Source organism: Phyllobates terribilis, unplaced genomic scaffold (assembly GCF_046119375.1).
Source record: "Phyllobates terribilis strain yellow unplaced genomic scaffold, ASM4611937v1 Scaffold_4__5_contigs__length_816908805, whole genome shotgun sequence".
Lineage (NCBI taxonomy): Eukaryota > Metazoa > Chordata > Amphibia > Anura > Dendrobatidae > Phyllobates > Phyllobates terribilis.
The window spans coordinates 11,373,141-11,397,010 of record NW_027362764.1 but is presented as its reverse complement, the minus strand read 5'-3'; the positions used below and the strand labels follow the sequence as shown (position 1 = coordinate 11,397,010).

General features: G+C 54.3%; 1 protein-coding gene across 1 annotated transcript in view; it reads left to right on the top strand.

Moving 5' to 3' along the window:
- LOC141264133 (SCO-spondin-like) overlaps window positions 1–23,870 on the top strand; it is a 521,676-nt gene that overhangs the window by 451,340 nt on the left and 46,466 nt on the right. The window contains exons 82-84 of the mRNA XM_073676443.1: window positions 19,029–19,167; window positions 19,248–19,450; window positions 22,280–22,450. Coding sequence (XP_073532544.1) covers window positions 19,029–19,167; window positions 19,248–19,450; window positions 22,280–22,450 — 513 coding nt within the window. The remainder of the gene's footprint in view (window positions 1–19,028; window positions 19,168–19,247; window positions 19,451–22,279; window positions 22,451–23,870) is intronic.

Sequence of the window (23,870 nt, the reverse complement as noted above, 5' to 3'; positions counted from 1 at the left end):
GGAAAAACCAGGATGTTGAGCAGTTCTTGCGTTGTTTTGTGGCAGACAATCAAGAGGGGTGGTCTGAGTTTCTGCCACTTGCCGAATTTGCTCTGAACAATCATACATCTTCTTCTGCTGGTTGTTCGCCTTTTTTTTGTTGTTCTGGGAGACATCCGTCGTTTGGGTCGTTCTCCAAGTTGGGATCTGCCGTGCCTGAGGAGGAGAATTTTTCCGGTGATTTGGAAAGAGTTTGGACGGATGTGCGTGGTAATCTTCAGGAGGCCAACAGAAAATCTAAAGACTACTTTGATAGGAAACGACAGGAGGTTTTGTTCGCTGTTGGTGACATGGTTTGGTTGTCCTCTAGGAATCTGCGGTTGAGGATTCCTTCTAAGAAATTGGGTCCCAAGTTTGTAGGGCCCTTTAAGGTGCTTCAGGTTGTCAACCAATCTGCTGTTAGGTTGGAGGTTCCTACCTCCTGGAGAATTAATCCGGTCTTTCATGTCTCTCTGTTAAAAAAAGCTGTTGTGTCGGATGGTGACGCCTCTGCCTCTGTTCCTCCGGTGGTGGAGGACGGGGAATATGAAATTTCTCGCATCCTTGACTCTAGACGGTATAGAGGTAGTTTGCAGTATCTTGTGGCCTGGAAAGGTTTCGGACCCGAGGATAACTCTTGGGTGAGGTCAGATGATGTTTCCGCGTCCAGACTTATCAGAGCGTTTCACAGGAGATTTCCTGATAAGCCTGGTCCTAGGGGATCCGGAGGATCCTCTTAGAAGGGGGGGTACTGTTAGAACCTTGCTGTTAGGTTTTTTTTCCTTTGCTGGTCACATGACCTTGTTGGCCTATTTAATCCTGCTCCGCCCTTCTGGCTTTGCTGGACTTCATTGTATATCTACTTTCTAGCTAGCCTGTGCTCTGTATCTAGCTCTGTTAGTTTGCTTGGTCTACAGACCTCTATGTTCTATATATTTTGTTTGTTCGTCTGTCTGCTACTATTTCTGTTAGGAGGTGTCCCATATTCCTCCCAGTCCTTAGTACTTGTAGGGATTCCTTCCCCCACATCTATAGGTCTCCGTACAGACTAGATTAGGACTTTAACAGGTCTGATCGCAGGATCAGGTTCCCTGTTACATCGTAGGGATTCAGCTGAGTCCTATAGTAGGGACAGATCTCCTCTCTTTCCTTAGCTTTGGTAGCAGAACATAACAATCCCGGTCTGTAGGTTGTCTTGCTCTGGTGTACCTGATCCAGGTCTGTAGGTCGTCTTGCTCTGCTGTACCTGATCCAGGTTTGGAGGTCGTCTTGCTCTGCTGTACCTGATCCAGGTTTGGAGGTCGCCTTGCTCTGGTGTACCTGATCCCTGTCTGTAGGTCTCCTTGCTCTGCTGTACCTGATCCAGGTTTGGAGGTCGCCTTGCTCTGGTGTACCTGATCCCTGTCTGTAGGTCGTCTTGCTCTGCTGTACCTGATCCAGGTTTGGAGGTCGTCTTGCTCGGCGCTCGCAGCCTTTTCAGCTTTGCCCATAAATTTTCAATAGGATTCAGATCAGAGCTTTGTGATGGCCGCTCCAGAACATTGACTTTGTTATCCTTAAGCCACTTTGTTACTATTTTGGCCGTATGCTTCAGGTCATTGTCCATTTGGAAGACCCCAAGAAAAGAAAAGCCACGCTATAAATAGGGATCATCATATGAAATGTGAAAAAACATATAATTTTATTAACAAAAACTGTAAAAACAATTTAAAAAAAAATGAAAACTGTCCTACAAGACTGGAAGAAGCCCGCAACAATAGGGTAAGAAGTGCCGGGTAAATATACACGCTCAATAACAATAGATAAATGGTCCAGAAAAATATAATAAAGAAGAATAACATCTAATCATAAACTTATACTAGTAAGTGCTCCATAAATAAATGAGAACCACAGGTACGTCCAATGATGAGAATAATATAGTCACACTGGGAGAGTCCATACATAAGTGCCGGAAGTGCTGGATAATCAATGCAGAGATCAAACCCTGTAGAAAGGGAGCAAAAAACTCCTGCTAAGACCTGAGGTAAGTGTGTATGAGGAGTGAGCCAAGGAAAGGTGTAAAGTACCCAGGACCATAGAGAATGCAGATAGAACAGGCAGGGCACACCGCCCAACGCGCGTTGCCACCGCGTGGCTTCCTCAGGGGCTTGTGGGTGAGCTCTCACAGTCCGCAGTGTATATATATATATATATATCAGAATAATCAGTAAGATCAGCTGTTCGGACCTACCAGAGAGTAAGCGTAAGGATCATAAAGGCGAACCGGCGCCTGCGCCGCAGGACCGGAAGTGGATGTAAGCGTGTGATGCTGAGACCAAGGACAGGCCGTAATATCATGAGACTTTGAGCGCACATGCGCCAAAAGTCAGTTTAACAGAGTGAATTACCCTGAATATAGCGCATGCTCCAATGCTGTCCACAAGGCGGCGCAAACAGGGACACAGGGTCCGCAAGGCAGCGCACACAAGGACCAAGGGAAGATATGTACACTGCTCAAAACAATAAAGGGACCCCTAAAATCCCCCCTCCTAGATGTGAATGAATGAAATCTTCTCATTGAATACTTTGTTCTGTAGAAGCTGAATGTGCTGACAACAAAATCACCCAAAAATCATCAATGGAAATCACATTTATTAACCAATGGAGGCCTGGATGTGGAGTCACCCCCAAAATTACAGTGGAAAAACACCCTACAGGCTGATCCAACTGTGATGTAATGTCCTTAAAACAAGTCACAATGAGGCTGAGTATTGTGTGTGGCCTCCACGTGCCTGTATGACCTCCCTACAACGCCTGGGCATGCTCCTGATGAGGCTGAGTATTGTGTGTGGCCTCCACGTGCCTGTATGACCTCCCTACAACGCCTGGGCATGCTCCTGATGAGGCTCAGTATTGTGTGTGGCCTCCACGTGCCTGTATGACCCCCTACAACGCCTGGGCATGCTCCTGATGAGGCTGAGTATTGTGTGTGGCCTCCATGTGCCTGTATGACCTCCCTACAACGCCTGGGCATGCTCCTGATGAGGCTGAGTATTGTGTGTGGCCTCCATGTGCCTGTATGACCTCCCTACAACGCCTGGGCATGCTCCTGATGAGGCTGAGTATTGTGTGTGGCCTCCACGTGCCTGTATGACCTCCCTACAACGCCTGGGCATGCTCCTGATGAGGCTGAGTATTGTGTGTGGACTCCACGTGCCTGTATAATCTCCCTACAACGCCTGGGCATGCTCCTGATGAGGCTGAGTATTATATGTGGCCTCCACGTGCCTGTATGACCTCCCTACAACGCCTGGGCATGCTCCTGATGAGCCTGAGTATTGTGTGCGGCCTCCACGTGCCTGTATGACCTCCCTACAACGCCTGGGCATGCTCCTGATGAGGCTGAGTATTGTGTGTGGCCTCCACGTGCCTGTATGACCTCCCTACAACGCCTGGGCATGCTCCTGATGAGGCTGAGTATTGTGTGTGGCCTCCACGTGCCTGTATGACCTCCCTACAACGCCTGGGCATGCTCCTGATGAGGCTGAGTATTGTGTGTGGACTCCACGTGCCTGTATGACCTCCCTACAACGCCTGGGCATGCTCCTGATGAGGCTGAGTATTGTGTGTGGCCTCCACGTGCCTGTATGACCTCCCTACAACGCCTGGGCATGCTCCTGATGAGGCTGAGTATTGTGTGTGGCCTCCATGTGCCTGTATGACCTCCCTACAACGCCTGGGCCTGCTCCTGATGAGGCTGAGTATTGTGTGTGGCCTCCATGTGCCTGTATGACCTCCCTACAACGCCTGGGCATGCTCCTGATGAGGCTGAGTATTGTGTGTGGCCTCCATGTGCCTGTATGACCTCCCTACAACGCCTGGGCATGCTCCTGATGAGGCTGAGTATTGTGTGTGGCCTCCATGTGCCTGTATGACCTCCCTACAACGCCTGGGCATGCTCCTGATGAGGCTGAGTATTGTGTGTGGACTCCACGTGCCTGTATAATCTCCCTACAACGCCTGGGCATGCTCCTGATGAGCCTGAGTATTGTGTGCGGCCTCCACGTGCCTGTATTGTAGCACCCTGAGGATTCGGCTGCTACAGGGGTATTGCACCTCAACCCAGAGGTGTGATATTCCACTCCCGGGTAAGGATGGAGTGTGGAACTGAGCTCGGTAGGCTGCATGCACTACACACATCCTATTTCCGAGGAACAGGCCGACGGTACTCCCACTTAGAAATGTGCAGGTACGACCGAGTCTGTTCCTGGCTGGAGTGGGAGGGGGGTGGTACATCCCAAGTAGTGTAGGGGCAGATAGGGGGAGCAGCCTGGGTAAAGATAGGAGCTCATTGGGTGCTGGTCGCCTGAGCTCACACATAGAGGGAGTATATAAGGTGGGCACCATCTTAGATCAGGGTCAGTCAGTCTGTCAGCCTTTGCAGAGGAGTCACAGGAAGAGGAGCAGAGCAGATCCAGAGAGAGAGAGGAGAAAGAAAGAGAGACCCAGAGGGGGAAGCAGAAGAGAGGACTCTAAGACCCCAAATTCAAACAACGGGTGAAGAGCCGGCATTAGGGTACCGGAACCCAAGCTGGTGGGGGCAAAAACACACCCCAGCCAGAGACCGGAGGCCGTGGGCAGCGTCTGCCACGGCCACCCACCACATCCACCACGAAGGCATACCACGTGGAGGGTCAGGGAACCCAAGGCCAAGGGTCACCCAACAGAAGGCCCGAGGGAGCTGGACCTGGGTGGATCACTAGTGGGGACGGCCAGAGAAAGGACAGAAGGAGAGCTCAGGGTCACGCTCCGGACTCGCTTGGGGGTTGGCTGGATCCAGGACCTGGTGGACGCAGCACGGCTCGGGAGGTCACTTGAAGCTGGAGTGACCGGAACATCAGCAGTGAGTAAATACCCTAAACTGCACAACCCGACTCTGTCTTCATTTAACACCTATGCTGCACCACCACAACCCCCATCCTCTGCACCTGACCCCCTGAGGCTATACCCCACGCGTTGGGGGTTATACCATCACAAGCTGCACCTACACCATCAGCCTCAGCGGACCCTGCTGCAGCGGCGGCCATAGTGACCGCGACACAACGGGTGGCGTAGTCGACAATAAAGAACTTATAACATCTGTAGGACTGCCACATACAACTGAGTTTGACACCCTGGGCACGGACCGGGTCACAGCCACTCGGAAGACTACAACTCCCATCTGATCCGGCTCCGGATATTCCCCCTAAAGAATATGGCCCAGGGGGCGCGTCAACTTTGGCGTAGTCGGCAGGATTACGTGCCCGCAACACCCGGGTACTGCGTGCCTGAAGAAAAGTGCGAGTTTACCTCAAAAAGAAGTCTCCTGCCGGTTCCGGAGGGTCCCCGCCATCGGACTCCATCACCAGTCGATTCCAGCCGGTTGTCCGCCATTAACAGCTTTTTCCCGCCATCTGCAGAGTTTCCCGCCACTGGGAAGCGATTCCCGCCATTTCCAAAGGTTTCCCGCCTTGTCAGAGCGGACGCCATTATGGGCGTGCCAGAGGGTGGCGAGAGGCCACCTCCCATCGTGGGCCAGGACCGAAAATGGCGCCAAAAGTGGAAACCGCCCCCACCAACAGAGACTGTGATGCTAGAGGTGTCTGTCAGCGTGAAAGAACAGCCCCTGGAGCTGACAGTCACCAAGTGGCCCCGGGACCGCCCTCGAGGTGGGAGGAGACGAAAGGAGAGAGCAAAGATGGGTGCCGCCTGGAGCAGTCTAGAGCGAGCGCACCCGGAGGCAAGAAGCCTGGAGAAGAATATCGGAGGAGCTTACCCGGAGATGGCGAGAAAGCAGAGCAGCACCGGCCCGTTGGCCAGGAGCCTGCTAGAAACAGAAGAGGGAGAGCAGAGCAGCACCGGCCCGCTGGCCAGGAGCCTGCTGGAGACAACAGGAGGAGAGCAGAGCAGCACCGACCCGTTGGTCAGGAGCCTGCTGGAAGCAACGACCCCACTAGGCCTAGTGGAGGTCCTAACACAGCTCCCCCGAGACCGGGAGTGTGCTCAGACCGCTCTGGAGGGCCTCGCAAGGAGGATGGCCCGGGTGCAGCGAGAGACGTTGGCGGAGTGGAGCCGAGAGATGGCCCAGCAGATCGAGACCTGTCAGCGGAGCACGCCACCCAAGACGAGGAGACCGACCGCCTCTGAGGATGGCGCGGGAGGACTGAAGGCCGGAGACGGCGCCGAGAAGGGAGCCGAACGAGTGGAGGCAGGTAAAGGGGACGTCTATACCCCAAACCGGGAAACCGCGTACCTGCCCCAGCTCCCCGTCGCAGAGCCCGAAGTCTATCCTGCCGTGCCCGTCGCTGCAACGTCACCGCCGCAGACTAGGCCTCAAACGGGAGCCGCGACCCCTGTGACGTCACACGCCTCGACCCCGAGCGTGACCAAGCAGGAAGTACCACCAGCCTGGTCGCAAGGCCTAGTACCCCCGGGCGCCGCAATACCAACAGCGCCCCCTACCTCCGCGGAGCCCCCGGCCTGGTCGCAGGGCCAAGTAGCCCAGGGCGCCGCCGTCCTTACGGTGCCCTTCACCTTCCAGATACCCCAGGCCTGGCCGCAAGGCCCGGGCAACCCGGGCGCTAACACCACCGCGCCCATAAGACCTAAAGTGCCGCATCTGGGAGAGGACCTGTACGCCCAGCATACGTGCCCGGATGGGCAGCCATTTATATGGCCACCGGAGTTCCACCATCCCGACTCCGGAGAGAGAGACCCCTGGATGAACCCCTGATCCCGGCTCCAAAGCCTGTAAGGAGGATCTCGCCCCCGCTAGCAGAAGCGCAGTTCGAGTGGGACCCCACCGGAGAAGATCTCATGGGGTTCACTCAAGAGACTCGGGCAGCTGCAGCGGAGCGTGCTGAGTGCTGCCGCCAACAGCTCGAGGACTTTGAGAGGGAGCGGAGAGAGAGGCGGGTCCGGGAACAGCAAGCTCAAGTAAGGAGCGCGGAGCAGAAGAGCCGGGCCAGGAGAGACCCCCGTGCAGCGCATAGTCCCCGCACCACCGGGACTGTGATAAAGTTTAACATGCAGCATGGGTGGGGCTTCATCCGAGACCACCGCACCCTAGGCGACGTCTTCGTGACCAGGAGAGACGTTGAGTCCCACCTACCGGAGGGACACAGAGGTCGTGACCTTTACATCGGGGACGAGGTCACCTTCACCCGGCACAAGTGTGCCAAAGGACCCTACGCCCTCCATGTGCATCGTCTGACGGAGGAAGAGCTGCGGTGTGAGGAGGAAGAACAAGAGGACCCGGACGGGTCTGAAACTAGAGCCAAAGGTAACAATAAAGAAAGAGCAGGAGGACGCCGTCGTTAAGTACAGCGAAGCAGGAGCTGTATATAGTTGCCCGTCGGGGCACAGTAAACTGAAACTGTTACTGTTGCTAATGTAGTCCCCGTTGGGACCAGCAAGTGTGAACTGTTACCCGTTTAACCCCTAAATCCCACTGACCGAGGACTGAGAGCGGTCATTCCTCCCCAATACCTGGCCGAGGACTGAGAGCGGCCACTACCCCCTGTATATAGTTGCGCGTCCTAAAGCGCCCCCTACCGGTTTTTAGGAAAACCAGTTTTCCAGAGAGACTGTCGCACTTTACCCGGTCACACGTTGCACAGTGACCGGAGGAGGAGCCAGAGGCGACGAGAATGTTTTATGCTGCTAATATATGATGTTTTATTATGTTTATGTTTATGCAAAAATTTGTATGTTTTGGTGTTGTTTTTATCTTACAGCCCGAGGACGTGCTGTGATTTACCAGGGGGGAATGTAGCACCCTGAGGATTCGGCTGCTACAGGGGTATTGCACCTCAACCCAGAGGTGTGATATTCCACTCCCGGGTAAGGATGGAGTGTGGAACTGAGCTCGGTAGGCTGCATGCACTACACACATCCCATTTCCGAGGAACAGGCCGACGGTACTCCCACTTAGAAATGTGCAGGTACGACCGAGTCTGTTCCTGGCTGGAGTGGGAGGGGGGTGGTACATCCCAAGTAGTGTAGGGGCAGATAGGGGGAGCAGCCTGGGTAAAGATAGGAGCTCATTGGGTGCTGGTCGCCTGAGCTCACACATAGAGGGAGTATATAAGGTGGGCACCATCTTAGATCAGGGTCAGTCAGTCTGTCAGCCTTTGCAGAGGAGTCACAGGAAGAGGAGCAGAGCAGATCCAGAGAGAGAGAGGAGAAAGAAAGAGAGACCCAGAGGGGGAAGCAGAAGAGAGGACTCTAAGACCCCAAATTCAAACAACGGGTGAAGAGCCGGCATTAGGGTACCGGAACCCAAGCTGGTGGGGGCAAAAACACACCCCAGCCAGAGACCGGAGGCCGTGGGCAGCGTCTGCCACGGCCACCCACCACATCCACCACGAAGGCATACCACGTGGAGGGTCAGGGAACCCAAGGCCAAGGGTCACCCAACAGAAGGCCCGAGGGAGCTGGACCTGGGTGGATCACTAGTGGGGACGGCCAGAGAAAGGACAGAAGGAGAGCTCAGGGTCACGCTCCGGACTCGCTTGGGGGTTGGCTGGATCCAGGACCTGGTGGACGCAGCACGGCTCGGGAGGTCACTTGAAGCTGGAGTGACCGGAACATCAGCAGTGAGTAAATACCCTAAACTGCACAACCCGACTCTGTCTTCATTTAACACCTATGCTGCACCACCACAACCCCCATCCTCTGCACCTGACCCCCTGAGGCTATACCCCACCCGTTGGGGGTTATACCATCACAAGCTGCACCTACACCATCAGCCTCAGCGGACCCTGCTGCAGCGGCGGCCATAGTGACCGCGACACAACGGGTGGCGTAGTCGACAATAAAGAACTTATAACATCTGTAGGACTGCCACATACAACTGAGTTTGACACCCTGGGCACGGACCGGGTCACAGCCACTCGGAAGACTACAACTCCCATCTGATCCGGCTCCGGATATTCCCCCTAAAGAATATGGCCCAGGGGGCGCGTTAGTATGACCTCCCTACAACGCCTGGGCATGCTCCTGATGAGGCTGAGTATTGTGTGTGGCCTCCACGTGCCTGTATGACCTCCCTACAACGCCTGGGCATGCTCCTGATGAGGCTGAGTATTGTGTGTGGCCTCCACGTGCCTGTATGACCTCCCTACAACGCCTGGGCATGCTCCTGATGAGGCTGAGTATTGTGTGTGGCCTCCACGTGCCTGTATGACCTCCCTACAACGCCTGGGCATGCTCCTGATGAGGCTGAGTATTGTGTGTGGCCTCCACGTGCCTGTATGACCTCCCTACAACGCCTGGGCATGCTCCTGATGAGGCTGAGTATTGTGTGTTGCCTCCACGTGCCTGTATGACCTCCCTACAACACCTGGGCATGCTCCTGATGAGGCTCATTATTGTGTGTGACCTCCACGTGCCTGTATGACCTCCCTACAACGCCTGTGCATGCTCCTGATGAGGCTGAGTATTGTGTGTGGCCTCCACGTGCCTGTATGTCCACCCTACAACGCCTGGGCATGCTCCTGATGAGGCTGAGTATTGTGTGTGGCCTCCACGTGCCTGTATGACCTCCCTACAACGCCTGGGCATGCTCCTGATGAGGCTGAGTATTGTGTGTGGCCTCCACGTGCCTGTATGACCTCCCTACAACGCCTGGGCATGCTCCTGATGAGGCTGAGTATTGTGTGTGGCCTCCACGTGCCTGTATGACCTCCCTACAACGCCTGGGCATGCTGCTGATGAGGCTGAGTATTGTGTGTGGCCTCCACGTGCCTGTATGACCTCCCTACAACGCCTGGGCATGCTCCTGATGAGGCTGAGTATTGTGTGTGGCCTCCACGTGCCTGTATGACCTCCCTACAACGCCTGGGCATGCTCCTGATGAGGCTGAGTATTGTGTGTGGCCTCCACGTGCCTGTATGACCTCCCTACAACGCCTGGGCATGCTCCTGATGAGGCTGAGTATTGTGTGTGGCCTCCACGTGCCTGTATGACCTCCCTACAACGCCTGGGCATGCTCCTGATGAGGCTGAGTATTGTGTGTGGCCTCCACGTGCCTGTATGACCTCCCTACAACGCCTGGGCATGCTCCTGATGAGGCTGAGTATTGTGTCTGGCCTCCACGTGCCAGTATGACCTCCCTACAACGCCTGGGCATGCTCCTGATGAGGCTGAGTATTGTGTGTGGCCTCCACGTGCCGGTATGACCTCCCTACAACGCCTGGCCATGCTCCTGATGAGGCTCAGTATTGTGTGTGGCCTCCACGTGCCTGTATGACCTCCCTACAACGCCTGGACATGCTCCTGATGAGGCTCAGTATTGTGTGTGGCCTCCACGTGCCTGTATGGCCTCCCTACAATGCCTGGGCATGCTCCTGATGAGGCTGAGTATTGTGTGTGGCCTCCACGTGCCTGTATGACCTCCCTACAACGCCTGGGCATACTCCTGATGAGGCTGAGTATTGTGTGTAGCCTCCACGTGACTGTATGACCTCCCTACAACGCCTGGGCATGCTCCTGATGAGGCTGAGTATTGTGTGTGGCCTCCACGTGCCTGTATGACCTCCCTACAACACCTGGGCATGCTCCTGATTCATGCTCAGTATTGTGTGTTGCCTCCACGTGCCTGTATGACCTCCCTACAACGCCTGGGCATGCTCCTGATGAGGCTGAGTATTGTGTGTGGCCTCCACGTGCCTGTATGACCTCCCTACAACGCCTGGGCATGCTCCTGATGAGGCTGAGTATTGTGTCTGGCCTCCACGTGCCAGTATGACCTCCCTACAACGCCTGGGCATGCTCCTGATGAGGCTGAGTATTGTGTGTGGCCTCCACGTGCCTGTATGACCTCTCTACAACGCCTGGGCATGCTCCTGATGAGGCTGAGTATTGTGTGTGGCCTCCACGTGCCTGTATGACCTCCCTACAACGCCTGGGCATGCTCCTGATGAGGCTGAGTATTGTGTGTGGCCTCCACGTGCCTGTATGACCTCCCTACAACGCCTGGGCATGCTCCTGATGAGGCTGAGTATTGTGTGTGGCCTCCACGTGCCTGTATGACCTCCCTACAACGCCTGGGCATGCTCCTGATGAGGCTGAGTATTGTGTGTGGCCTCCACGTGCCTGTATGACCTCCCTACAACGCCTGGGCATGCTCCTGATGAGGCTGAGTATTGTGTGTGGCCTCCACGTGCCTGTATGACCTCCCTACAACGCCTGGGCATGCTCCTGATGAGGCTGAGAATTGTGTCTGGCCTCCACGTGTCTGTATGGCCTCCCTACAACGCCTGGGCATGCTCCTGATGAGGCTGAGTATTGTGTGTGGCCTCCACGTGCCTGTATGACCTCCCTACAATGCCTGGGCATGCTCCTGATGAGGCTGAGTATTGTGTGTGGCCTCCACGTGCCTGTATGACCTCCCTACAACGCCTGGGCTTGCTCCTGATGAGGCTGAGTATTGTGTCTGGCCTCCACGTGTCTGTATGGCCTCCCTACAACGCCTGGGCATGCTCCTGATGAGGCTGAGTATTGTGTGTGGCCTCCACGTGCCTGTATGACCTCCCTACAATGCCTGGGCATGCTCCTGATGAGGCTGAGTATTGTTTGTGGTCTTCACGTGCCTGTATGACCTCCCTACAACGCCTGGGCATGCTCCTGATGAGGCTGCGTATTGTGTGTGGCCTCCACGTGCCTGTATGACCTCCCTACAATGCCTGGGCATGCTCCTGATGAGGCTGAGTATTGTGTGTGGCCTCCACGTGCCTGTATGACCTCCCTACAATGCCTGGGCATGCTCCTGATGAGGCTGAGTATTGTGTGCGGCCTCCACGTGCCTGTATGACCTCCCTACAATGCGTGGGCATGCTCCTGATGAGGCTGAGTATTGTGTGTGGCCTCCACGTGCCTGTATGACCTCCCTACAACGCCTGGCCATGCTCCTGATGAGGCTGAGTATTGTGTGTGGCCTCCACGTGCCTGTATGACCTCCCTACAACGCCTGGGCATGCTCCTGATGAGGCTGAGTATTGTGTGTGGCCTCCACGTGCCTGTATGACCTCCCTACAACGCCTGGGCATGCTCCTGATGAGGCTCAGTATTGTGTGTGGCCTCCACGTGCCTGTATGACCTCCCTACAACGCCTGGGCATGCTCCTGATGAGGTTGCGGATTGTCTCCTGTGGGATCTCCTCCCAGACCTGGACTAAAGCATCCCCCAACTCCTGGACAGCCTGTGGTGCAACGTGACGTTGGTGGATGGAGCGAGACATGATGTCCCAGATGTGCTCAATCGGATTCAGGTCTGGGGAACGGGCGGCCAGTCCATAGCTTCAATGCCTTCATCTTGCAGGAACTGCTGACACACTCCAGCCACATGTGGTCTGGCATTGTCCTGCATTAGGAGGAACCCAGGGCCAACCGCACCAGCATATGGTCTCACAAGGGGTCTGAGGATCTCATCTCGGTACCTAATGGCAGTCAGGCTACCTCTGGCGAGCACATGGAGGGCTGTGCGGCCCTCCAAAGAAATGCCACCCCACACCATTACTGACCCACTGCCAAACCGGTCATGCTGAAGGATGTTGCAGGCAGCAGATCGCTCTCCACGGCGTCTCCAGACTCTGTCACGTCTGTCACATGTGCTCAGTGTGAACCTGCTTTCATCTGTGAAGAGCACAGGGTGCCAGGGGCCACTTTACCAATCCTGGTGTTCTGTGGCAAATGCCAAGCGTCCTGCACGGTGTCGGGCTGTGAGCACACCCCCATCTGTGGATGTCGGGCCCTCATACCACCCTCATGGAGTCGATTTCTAACCGTTTGTGCAGACACATGCACATTTGTGGCCTGCTGGAGGTCATTTTGCAGGGCTCTGGCAGTGCTTCTCCTGTTCCTCCTTGCACAAAGGCAGAGATAGCGGTCCTGCTGCTGGGTTGTTGCCCTCCTACGGCCCCCTCCACGTCTCCTGGTGTACTGGCCTGTCTCCTGGTAGCCCCTCCAGCCTCTGGACACTACGCTGACAGACTCAGCAAACCTTCTTGCCACAGCTCGCATTGATGTGCCATCCTGGATGAGCTGCACTACCTGAGCAACTTCTGTGGGTTGTAGAGTCCGTCTCATGCTACCACGAGTGTGAAAGCACAACCAACATTCAAAAGTGACCAAAACATCAGCCAGAAAGCATTGGTACTGAGATGTGGTCTGTGGTCCCCACCTGCAGAACCACTCCTTTATTGAGGGTGTCTTGATAATTGCCAATAATTTCCATCTATTGTCTATTCCATTTGCACAACAGCATGTGAGATTGATTGTCAATCAGTGTTGCTTCCTAAGTGGACAGTTTGATTTCACAGAAGTTTCATTTACTTGGAGTTATATTCTTTTGTTTAAGTCTTCCCGTTTTTTTTTGGAGCAGTGTAGAATAGATACTGTTATGGAGACCCTCTTTGTTATTAGGGAGAACTTTAGAATAGACCGCAAAGGGTCTTCACATTGCCAGTGAGATTCAAATTAAAATACTTCATTGATGAAGGGAGAGAGACAGAATACATGTGACATGCACTGTCAGCAGGTAGAGTCTTCTGTGTGACTCACCACATTTATTAGCTAGACAAAAATGGAACTGCAGTTCTTACATACAACTGAACAGGAAAGCGAAATAGACTATCAGTGATAACACACTTGCCTTGGCCCAACGTAAAACCTTCTTGTCAGGGAATTCACAGGAAACCAGTATCTTCGTCAGACGTTCCATGATGCAAATCTTATTCAGAGGCTTCATAGAATAGATTGTGTCCTAAATAAATAATGAATCTAGATATAAAATATTAACCATAACGATACATAGGGTGACTGTAACGGGTCTGGGAGGCGGAACCTCTGAGCAACTATACAAGGGGGCGGTCCTTGTAAGGAAGCGGGTGGCTCCCAGGGAAGACAGGCAGGTAGTCACGGCAAGTGACAGGGACAGTCTCTGGGTAGAAGGACGGGTACTCACGGCAAGTGACAGGGACATTCTCTGGGTAGAAGGACAGCAGGCAGGTGGCTGGTGAGTGCTCCCAGGTGAGCGGGCGAGAGTCTTTGGACAGGCAGGTGGTCACGGCAAGTGATGGCAGAGCCTCCAGGTAGGCTAGCAGACAGGTAGCAGGTGAGCGCTCCCAGGTGAGCGGGCAAGAGTCTCTGGACGGGCAGGTGGTCACGGCAAGTGACGGCAGAGCCTCCAGGTAGGCTAGCAGGCAGGTAGCAGGTGAGCGCTCCCAGGTGAGCGGGCAAGAGTCTCTGGACGGGCAGGTGGTCACGGCAAGTGACGGCAGAGCCTCCAGGTAGGCTAGCAGACAGGTAGGTGAGCGCTCCCAGGTGAGCAGGCAAGAGTCTCTGGACAGGCAGGTGGTCACGGCAAGTGACGGCAGAGCCTCCAGGTAGGCTAGCAGGCAGGTAGCAGGTGAGCGCTCCCAGGTGAGCGGGCAAGACTCTCTGGACGGGCAGGTGGTCACGGCAAGTGACGGCAGAGCCTCCAGGTAGGCTAGCAGGCAGGTAGCAGGTGAGCGCTCCCAGGTGAGCAGGCAAGAGTCTCTGGACAGGCAGGTGGTCACGGCAAGTGACGGCAGAGCCTCCAGGTAGGCTAGCAGACAGGTAGCAGGTGAGCGCTCCCAGGTGAGCAGGCAAGAGTCTCTGGACAGGCAGGTGGTCACGGCAAGTGACGGCAGAGCCTCCAGGTAGGCTAGCAGACAGGTAGCAGGTGAGCGCTCCCAGGTGAGCAGGCAAGAGTCTCTGGACAGGCAGGTGGTCACGGCAAGTGACGGCAGAGCCTCCCTGGGAGCGCTCACCTGCTACCTGTCTGCTAGCCTACCTGGAGGCTCTGCCGTCACTTGCCGTGACCACCTGCCCGTCCAGAGACTCTTGCCCGCTCACCTGGGAGCGCTCACCTGCTACCTGTCTGCTAGCCTACCTGGAGGCTCTGCCGTCACTTGCCGTGACCACCTGCCCGTCCAGAGACTCTTGCCTGCTCACCTGGGAGTGCACATCTGCTACCTGCCTGCTAGCCTACCTGGAGGCTCTGCCGTCACTTGCCGTGACCACCTGCCTGTCCAAAGACTCTCGCCCGCTCACCTGGGAGCGCTCACCAGCCACCTGCCTGCTGTCCTTCTACCCAGAGACTGTCCCTGTCACTTGTCGTGAGTACCCGTCCTTCTACTCAGAGACTGTCCCTGTCACTTGCCGTGACTACCTGCCTGTCTTCCCTGGGAGCCACCCGCTTCCTTACAAGGACCGCCCCCTTGTATAGTTGCTCAGAGGTTCCGCCTCCCAGACCCGTTACAGTTTGCTCGGGCCGGCTGGTCCATAGACAGACTGACAGGTGTCGGAAGGCAGACCGTCGGACCGCAGGCTTGCAAGCAGGTAAGCGGATATCAGGCAGGTAACAGGCAGGACTCTGGCAGGTGACTGGTAACGGGACCTGAGGGCTGAAGCAGAGTAGTGAACAGTGCAACAACATTGCTCGGGCACCTCCATTTTGGAGGAGGTGCCTTATATATGGTGAAGTCCTCCGGCCATTGGCCGGGGACTCCTAAGCACCGTGGCCGGGAAGCAGCGCGCGCTGCCAGCAGAGGAGAGGAGGGGAACAGAGGGAGGAGGACGCCGGGCACAGAGCGGAGAGGTGAGGGGAACAGCGTCCCTGCCTAGCAGGAGGCAGGGACGCCGACGCTACAGTGACCACCTCATACACACTTACCTCAGGTCTTAGCAGGAGTTTTTTGCTCCCTTTCTACAGGGTTTGATCTCTGCATTGATTATCCAGCACTTCCGGCACTTATGTATGGACTCTCCCAGTGTGACTATATTATTCTCATCATTGGACGTACCTGTGGTTCTCATTTATTTATGGAGCACTTACTAGTATAAGTTTATGATTAGATGTTATTCTTCTTTATTATATTTTTCTGGACCATTTATCTATTGTTATTGAGCGTGTATATTTACCCGGCACTTCTTACCCTATTGTTGCGGGCTTCTTGTACTTCCAGTCTTGTAGGACAGTTTTCATTGTTTTTAAATTGTTCTTACAGTTTTATTTCAATAAAATGATATATTTTTTCTGTATTTCTTATGGTGATCCCTATTTATGGCTTTTCTTTTTTTGTTGTCATATTTGGTATGTACTTGCTATAGGCGATGCCAGTACTATATCTGGTGGTGACCTTTTTTTTGCCTCTTTAACCATTTGGAAGACCCATTTCCGCTCAAGCTTTAACTTCCTGGCTGATGTCTTGAGATGTTGCTTCAGTATTGCCACATAATCTTCCTTTCTCATGATGCCATCTATTTTGTGAAGTGCACCAGTCCCTCCTGCAGCAAAACAACCCCACAACATGATGCTGCCACCCCCGTGTTTCACAGTTGGGATGGTGTTTTTAGGCTTCCAAGCTTCACCCTTTTTCCTCAAAATGTAACGATGGTCATTATGCCCAAAAAGTTCAATTTTAATTTCATCAGACCACAGGACATACAGTACAGACCAAAAGTTTGGACACACCTTCTCATTTAAAGATTTTTCTGTATTTTCATCACTATGAAAATTGTACATTCACATTGAAGGCATCAAAAGTATGAATTACTACATGTGGAATTATATACTTAACAAAAAAGTGTGAAACAACTGAAAATACGTCTTATATTCTAGGTTCTTCAAAGTAGCCACCTTTTGCTTTGATGACTGCTTTGCACACTCTTGGCATTCTCTTGATGAGCTTCAAGAGGTAGTCACCGGAAATGGTCTTCCAACAATCTTGAAGGAGTTCCCAGAGATGCTTAGCACTTGTTGGCCCTTTTGCCTTCACTCTGCGGTCCAGCTCACCCCAAACCATCTCGATTGGGTTCAGGTCTGGTGACTGTGGAGGCCAGGTCATCTGGCGTAGCCCCCCATCACTCTCCTTCTTGGTCAAATAGCCCTTACACAGCCTGGAGGTGTTTGGGGTCATTGTCCTGTTGAAAAATAAATGATGGTCCAACTAAACGCAAACCGGATGGAATAGCATGCCCCTGCAAGATGCTGTGGTAGCCATGCTGGTTCATTATGCCTTCAATTTTGAATAAATCCCCAACAGAGTCACCAGCAAAGCCCCCCGACACCATCACACCTCCTCCTCCACGCTTCACGGTGTGAACCAGGCATGTAGAGTCCATCCGTTCACCTTTTCTGCGTTGCACAAAGACACGGTGGTTGGAACCAAAAATCTCAAATTTGGACTCATCAGACCAAAGCACAGATTTCCACTGGTCTAATGTCCATTCCTTGTGTTCTTTAGCCCAAACAAGTCTCTTCTGCTTGTTGCCTGTCCTTAGCAGTGGTTTCCTAGCAGCTATTTTACCATGAAGGCCCGCTGCACAAAGTCTCCTCTTAACAGTTGTTGTAGAGATGTGTCTGCTGCTAGAACTCTGCGTGGCATTGACCTGGTCTCTAATCTGAGCTGCTGTTAATCTGCGATTTCTGAGGCTGGTGACTCGGATAAACTTATCCTCAGAAGCAGAGGTGACTCTTGGTCTTCCTTTCCTGGGGCGGTCCTCATGTGAGCCAGTTTCTTTGTAGCGCTTGATGGTTTTTGCAACTGCACTTGGGGACACTTTCAAAGTTTGCCCAATTTTTCGCACTGACTGACCTTCATTTCTTAAAGTAATGGTGGTCACTCATTTTTCTTTACTTAGCTGCTTTTTTCTTGCCATAATACAAATTCTAACAGTGTATTCAGTAGGACTATCAGCTGTGTATCCACCAGACTTCTGTACAACACAACTGATGGTCCCAACCCCATTTATAAGGCAAGAAATCCCACTAGTTAAACCTGACAGGGCTCACCTGTGAAGTGAAGACCATTTGCGGTGACTACCTCTTGCAGCTCATCAAGAGAATGCCAAGAGTGTGCAAAGCAGTCATCAAAGCAAAAGGTGGCTACTTTGAAGAACCTAGAATATAAGACATATTTTCAGTTGTTTCACACTTTTTTGTTAAGTATATAATTCCACATGTGGTAATTCATAGTTTTGATGCCTTCAGTGTGAATGTACAATTTTCAAAGTCAGAAAAATACAGAAAAATCTTTAAATGAGAAGGTGTGTCCAAACTTTTGGTCTGTACTGTATCTCCAAAAGTTTCTTTTGGAGTAATGGCTTCTTCCTGGCAGAGTGGCCTTTCAGCCCATGTTGATACAGTACTCATTTCACTGTGGATATTGACACTATCTTACCAGCTTCCGCCATCATCTTCACAAGGTCTTTTGCTTTTGTCCTTGGGTTGATGTGCACATGTTGGACCAAAGGACGTTCATCTCTGGGGCACAGAACCCGTCTCCTTCGTGAGCGGTATGATGGCTGGACATTCCCATCTTGTTTGTGCTTGCGTATAATTGTTTGTACAGATGAACGAGGCATCTTCAGGTATCTTGAAATTGTACCCAAGGATGAGCCAGACTTGTGCAAGTCCACAATTCTCTTCCTGATATCTTGGCTGATTTCTTTAGACTTTCCCATGATGCTACACAAAGAAGCAGTGTGTTTCAGGTGTGCATTAAAATACATCCACAGGTGTGTCTCTAATTAACTCAGATGTTGCCAAAAAATCAGAAGCTTCCAAACACATGACCTCATCATATGGGCCGTCCAGAATTGTTTAAAGGCATAGTAATCTTAGTGTATGGAAACTTTTAACTTTGCAGTAAGTAATAAAAATGCCTTAAAACCTTCTCTCTCTCTCATTATTCCGGCATTTGGCAAATGCTAAACATTATGGTAAAATCCTAATTGTCCTAAAACGGGAAAGGTTTATTCTGATTTCATGTCAGATATTGAGAAAAACATCAGATGTGTCTGTATATATAGTGGATGGAAACTGCTGGTTTCAGCTGTATAAGGTGCCCCCCAATATATAAGGTGCCCCCCAATATATAAGGTGCCCCCCAATATCCTCTGTGTCTCTGGAGGTATCGGACCCCTGTGCTGGTGATCACCACCTTCCTCCTCTCGTGGGGTCAGGTTGTCGCTGTCCGGATGGCTGGCTCCTGCAGGATAAGCGGTGTGTGCCCATAACGGAGTGTCGCTGCGGTCTGCCCACGTCGGACACCACGGTGGAGTACGAGCCCGGAGACATGGTGCTCCTCAGCTGTAATAACTGGTAGGTGACCGGCAGCCACATACGAGACACACGAGACGGGTGAGGTCTGTTCTCCATTCATCCCGGTCCTCGCTCCTCAGCACCTGTGTGAACGGGACCTTCTCCTGCGCGGAGGGGCTGTGCCCTGTGTATGGACCCTGGTCTGACTGGAGCCCCTGCTCCGCTACATGTGGTGGTGGCTACCGGTGGAGGAATCGAGCCTGTACAGAAGGCGATGCAGGAGGGGTCACCTGTGGAAATGAGACCCACGAGGAAGAGGAGTGTAACAGCTCAGCATGTCCAGGTAATCCTCTACATCAGCTCCAGGTCTGTGCGTTGCTCCGCTGGTGCTGTGTACATTGTGCCCAGGTCTGTGCATTGCTCCGCTGGGCTGTGTACATTGTGCCCAGGTCTGTGCATTGCTCCGCTGGGCTGTGTACATTGTGCCCAGGTCTGTGCATTGCTCCGCTGGTGCTGTGTACATTGTGCCCAGGTCTGTGCGTTGCTCCGCTGGTGCTGTGTACATTGTGCCCAGGTCTGTGCGTTGCTCCGCTGGGCTGTGTACATTGTGCCCAGGTCTGTGCATTGCTCCGCTGGTGCTGTGTACATTGTGCACAGGTCTGTGCGTTGCTCCGCTGGTGCTGTGTACATTGTGCCCAGGACTGTGCATTGCTCCGCTGGGCTGTGTACATTGTGCCCAGGTCTGTGCGGTGCTCCGCTGGGCTGTGTACATTGTGTCCAGGTCTGTGCATTGCTCCGCTGGTGCTGTGTACATTGTGCCCAGGTCTGGGCATTGCTCCGCTGGTGCTGTGTACATTGTGCCCAGGTCTGGGCATTGCTCCGCTGGTGCTGTGTACATTGTGCCCAGGACTGTGCATTGCTCCGCTGGGCTGTGTACATTGTGCCCAGGTCTGTGCGGTGCTCCGGTGGGCTGTGTACATTGTGTCCAGGTCTGTGCATTGCTCCGCTGGTGCTGTGTACATTGTGTCCAGGTCTGTGCATTGCTCCGCTGGTGCTGTGTACATTGTGCCCAGGTCTGGGCATTGCTCCGCTGGTGCTGTGTACATTTTGTCCAGGTCTGTGCATTGCTCCGCTGGTGCTGTGTACATTGTGCCCAGGTCTGTGCATTGCTCCGCTGGTGCTGTGTACATTGTTCCCAGGTCTGTGCGTTGCTCCGCTGGAGCTGTGTACATTGTGCCCAGGTCTGTGCGTTGCTCCGCTGGAGCTGTGTACATTGTGCCCAGGTCTGTGCTTTGCTCCGCTGGTGCTGTGTACATTGTGCCCAGGTCTGTGCGTTGCTCCGCTGGGCTGTGTACGTTGTGCCCAGGTCTGTGCATTGCTCCGCTGGTGCTGTGTACATTGAGCCCAGGTCTGTGCGTTGCTCCGCTGGTGCTGTGTACGTTGTGCCCAGGTCTGTGCATTGCTCTGCTGGAGCTGTGTAGATTGTGCACAGGTCTGTGCATTGCTCCGCTGGTGCTGTGTACATTGTGCCCAGGTCTGTGCATTGCTCCGCTGGTGCTGTGTACATTGTGCCCAGGTCTGTGCATTGCTCCGCTGGTGCTGTGTACATTGTGCCCAGGTCTGTGCGTTGCTCCGCTGGTGCTGTGTACATTGTGCCCAGGTCTGTGCATTGCTCCGCTGGTGCTGTGTACATTGTGCCCAGGTCTGTGCATTGCTCCGCTGGTGCTGTGTACATTGTGCACAGGTCTGTGCGTTGCTCCGCTGGTGCTGTGTACATTGTGCCCAGGTCTGTGCGTTGCTCCGCTGGAGCTGTGTACATTGTGCACAGGTCTGTGCGTTGCTCCGCTGGTGCTGTGTACATTGTGCCCAGGTCTGTGCGTTGCTCCGCTGGAGCTGTGTACATTGTGCCCAGGTCTGGGCATTGCTCCGCTGGTGCTGTGTACATTTTGTCCAGGTCTGTGCATTGCTCCGCTGGTGCTGTGTACATTGTGCCCAGGTCTGTGCATTGCTCCGCTGGTGCTGTGTACATTGTTCCCAGGTCTGTGCGTTGCTCCGCTGGTGCGGTGTACATTGTGTCCAGGTCTGTGCATTGCTCCGCTGGTGCTGTGTACATTGTGCCCAGGTCTGTGCGGTGCTCCGCTGGGCTGTGTACATTGTTCCCAGGTCTGTGCGTTGCTCCGCTGTTGCTGTGTACATTGTGCCCAGGTCTGTGCGTTGCTCCGCTGGAGCTGTGTACATTGTGCCCAGGTCTGTGCTTTGCTCCGCTGGTGCTGTGTACATTGTGCCCAGGTCTGTGCGTTGCTCCGCTGGGCTGTGTACGTTGTGCCCAGGTCTGTGCATTGCTCCGCTGGTGCTGTGTACATTGAGCCCAGGTCTGTGCGTTGCTCCGCTGGTGCTGTGTACGTTGTGCCCAGGTCTGTGCATTGCTCTGCTGGAGCTGTGTACATTGTGCCCAGGTCTGTGCATTGCTCCGCTGGTGCTGTGTACATTGTTCACAGGTCTGTGCATTGCTCCGCTGGTGCTGTGTACATTGTGCCCAGGTCTGTGCGTTGCTCCGCTGGTGCTGTGTACATTGTGCCCAGGTCTGTGCATTGCTCCGCTGGTGCTGTGTACATTGTGCCCAGGTCTGTGCATTGCTCCGCTGGTGCTGTGTACATTGTGCACAGGTCTGTGCGTTGCTCCGCTGGTGCTGTGTACATTGTGCCCAGGTCTGTGCGTTGCTCCGCTGGAGCTGTGTACATTGTGCACAGGTCTGTGCGTTGCTCCGCTGGTGCTGTGTACATTGTGCCCAGGTCTGTGCGTTGCTCCGCTGGAGCTGTGTACATTGTGCCCAGGTCTGGGCATTGCTCCGCTGGTGCTGTGTACATTGTGTCCAGGTCTGTGCATTGCTCCGCTGGTGCTGTGTACATTGTGCCCAGGTCTGTGCATTGCTCCGCTGGTGCTGTGTACATTGTGCCCAGGTCTGTGCGTTGCTCCGCTGGTGCTGTGTACATTGTGCCCAGGTCTGTGCGTTGCTCCGCTGGTGTTGTGTACGTTGTGCCCAGGTCTGTGCGTTGCTCCGCTGGTGCTGTGTACATTGTTCCCAGGTCTGTGCGTTGCTCCTCTGGTGCTGTGTACATTGTTCCCAGGTCTTCGCTCCCTACCTGCTGACTTCCTCCTGGTCTTTCCTCAGTGGACTGTGCCCTCAGTGACTGGACGGAGTGGAGCGAGTGCAGCGTCAGCTGTGGCGGAGGAACGTCAGAGAGGAAGCGGACAGTCCTGGTGGCTGCGGATCCTGGTGGAGAACCCTGCCCCGCAGCCCTCAGCCTCCACCGCACCTGTAACTCCCACAACTGCACCCCAGGTATGAGCGACGCTCCACAGTGTCCCCCTCTGCTCCACAGTATCCCCCTCTGCTCCACATTATCCCCCTCTGCTCCACAGTGTCCCCCTCTGCTCCACAGTGTCCCCCTCTGCTCCACAATATCCCCCTCTGCTCCACAGTATCCCCCTCTGCTCCACAGTGTCCCCCTCTGCTCCACAGTGTCCCCCTCTGCTCCACAATATCCCCCTCTGCTCCACAGTATCCCCCTCTGCTCCACAGTATCCCCATCTGCTCCACAGTGTCCCCCCTCTGCTCCACAGTATCCCCCTCTGCTCCACAGTATCCCCCTCTGCTCCACAGTGTCCCCCTCTGCTCCACAATATCCCCCTCTGCTCCACAGTATCCCCCTCTGCTCCACAGTATCCCCCTCTGCTCCACAGTGTCCCCCTCTGCTCCACAGTGTCCCCCTCTGCTCCACAATATCCCCCTCTGCTCCACAGTATCCCCCTCTGCTCCACAGTGTCCCCCTCTGCTCCACAATATCCCCCTCTGCTCCACAGTATCCCCCTCTGCTCCACAGTATCCCCCTCTGCTCCACAGTGTCCCCCTCTGCTCCACAGTGTCCCCCTCTGCTCCACAATATCCCCCTCTGCTCCACAGTATCCCCCTCTGCTCCACAGTGTCCCCCCTCTGCTCCACAGTATCCCCCTCTGCTCCACAGTATCCCCCTCTGCTCCACAGTGTCCCCCTCTGCTCCACAGTATCCCCCTCTGCTCCACAGTATCCCCCTCTGCTCCACAGTGTCCCCCTCTGCTCCACAGTGTCCCCCTCTGCTCCACAATATCCCCCTCTGCTCCACAGTATCCCCCTCTGCTCCACAGTGTCCCCCTCTGCTCCACAGTGTCCCACTCTGCTCCACAATATCCCCCTCTGCTCCACAGTATCCCCCTCTGCTCCACAGTGTCCCCCTCTGCTCCACAGTGTCCCCCTCTGCTCCACACTATCCCCCCTGCTCCACACTATCCCCCCCTGCTCCACAATATCCCCCACTGCTCCACAATATCCCCCACTGCTCCACAGTGTCCCCCTCTGCTCCACAATATCCCCCCCTGCTCCACAATATCCCCCACTGCTCCACAGTGTCCCCCCTCTGCTCCACAATATCCCCCCCTGCTCCACAATATCCCCCACTGCTCCACAATATCCCCCTCTGCTCCACAGTGTCCCCCCTCTGCTCCACAGTGTCCCCCTCTGCTCCACAATATCCCCCTCTGCTCCACAATATCCCCCCTGCTCCACAATATCCCCCCTGCTCCACAATATCCCCCCTGCTCCACACTATCCCCCCCTGCTCCACAATATCCCCCTCTGCTCCACAATATCCCCCGCTGCTCCACAATATCCCCCCCTGCTCCACAATATCCCCCTCTGCTCCACAGTGTCCCCCTCTGCTCCACAA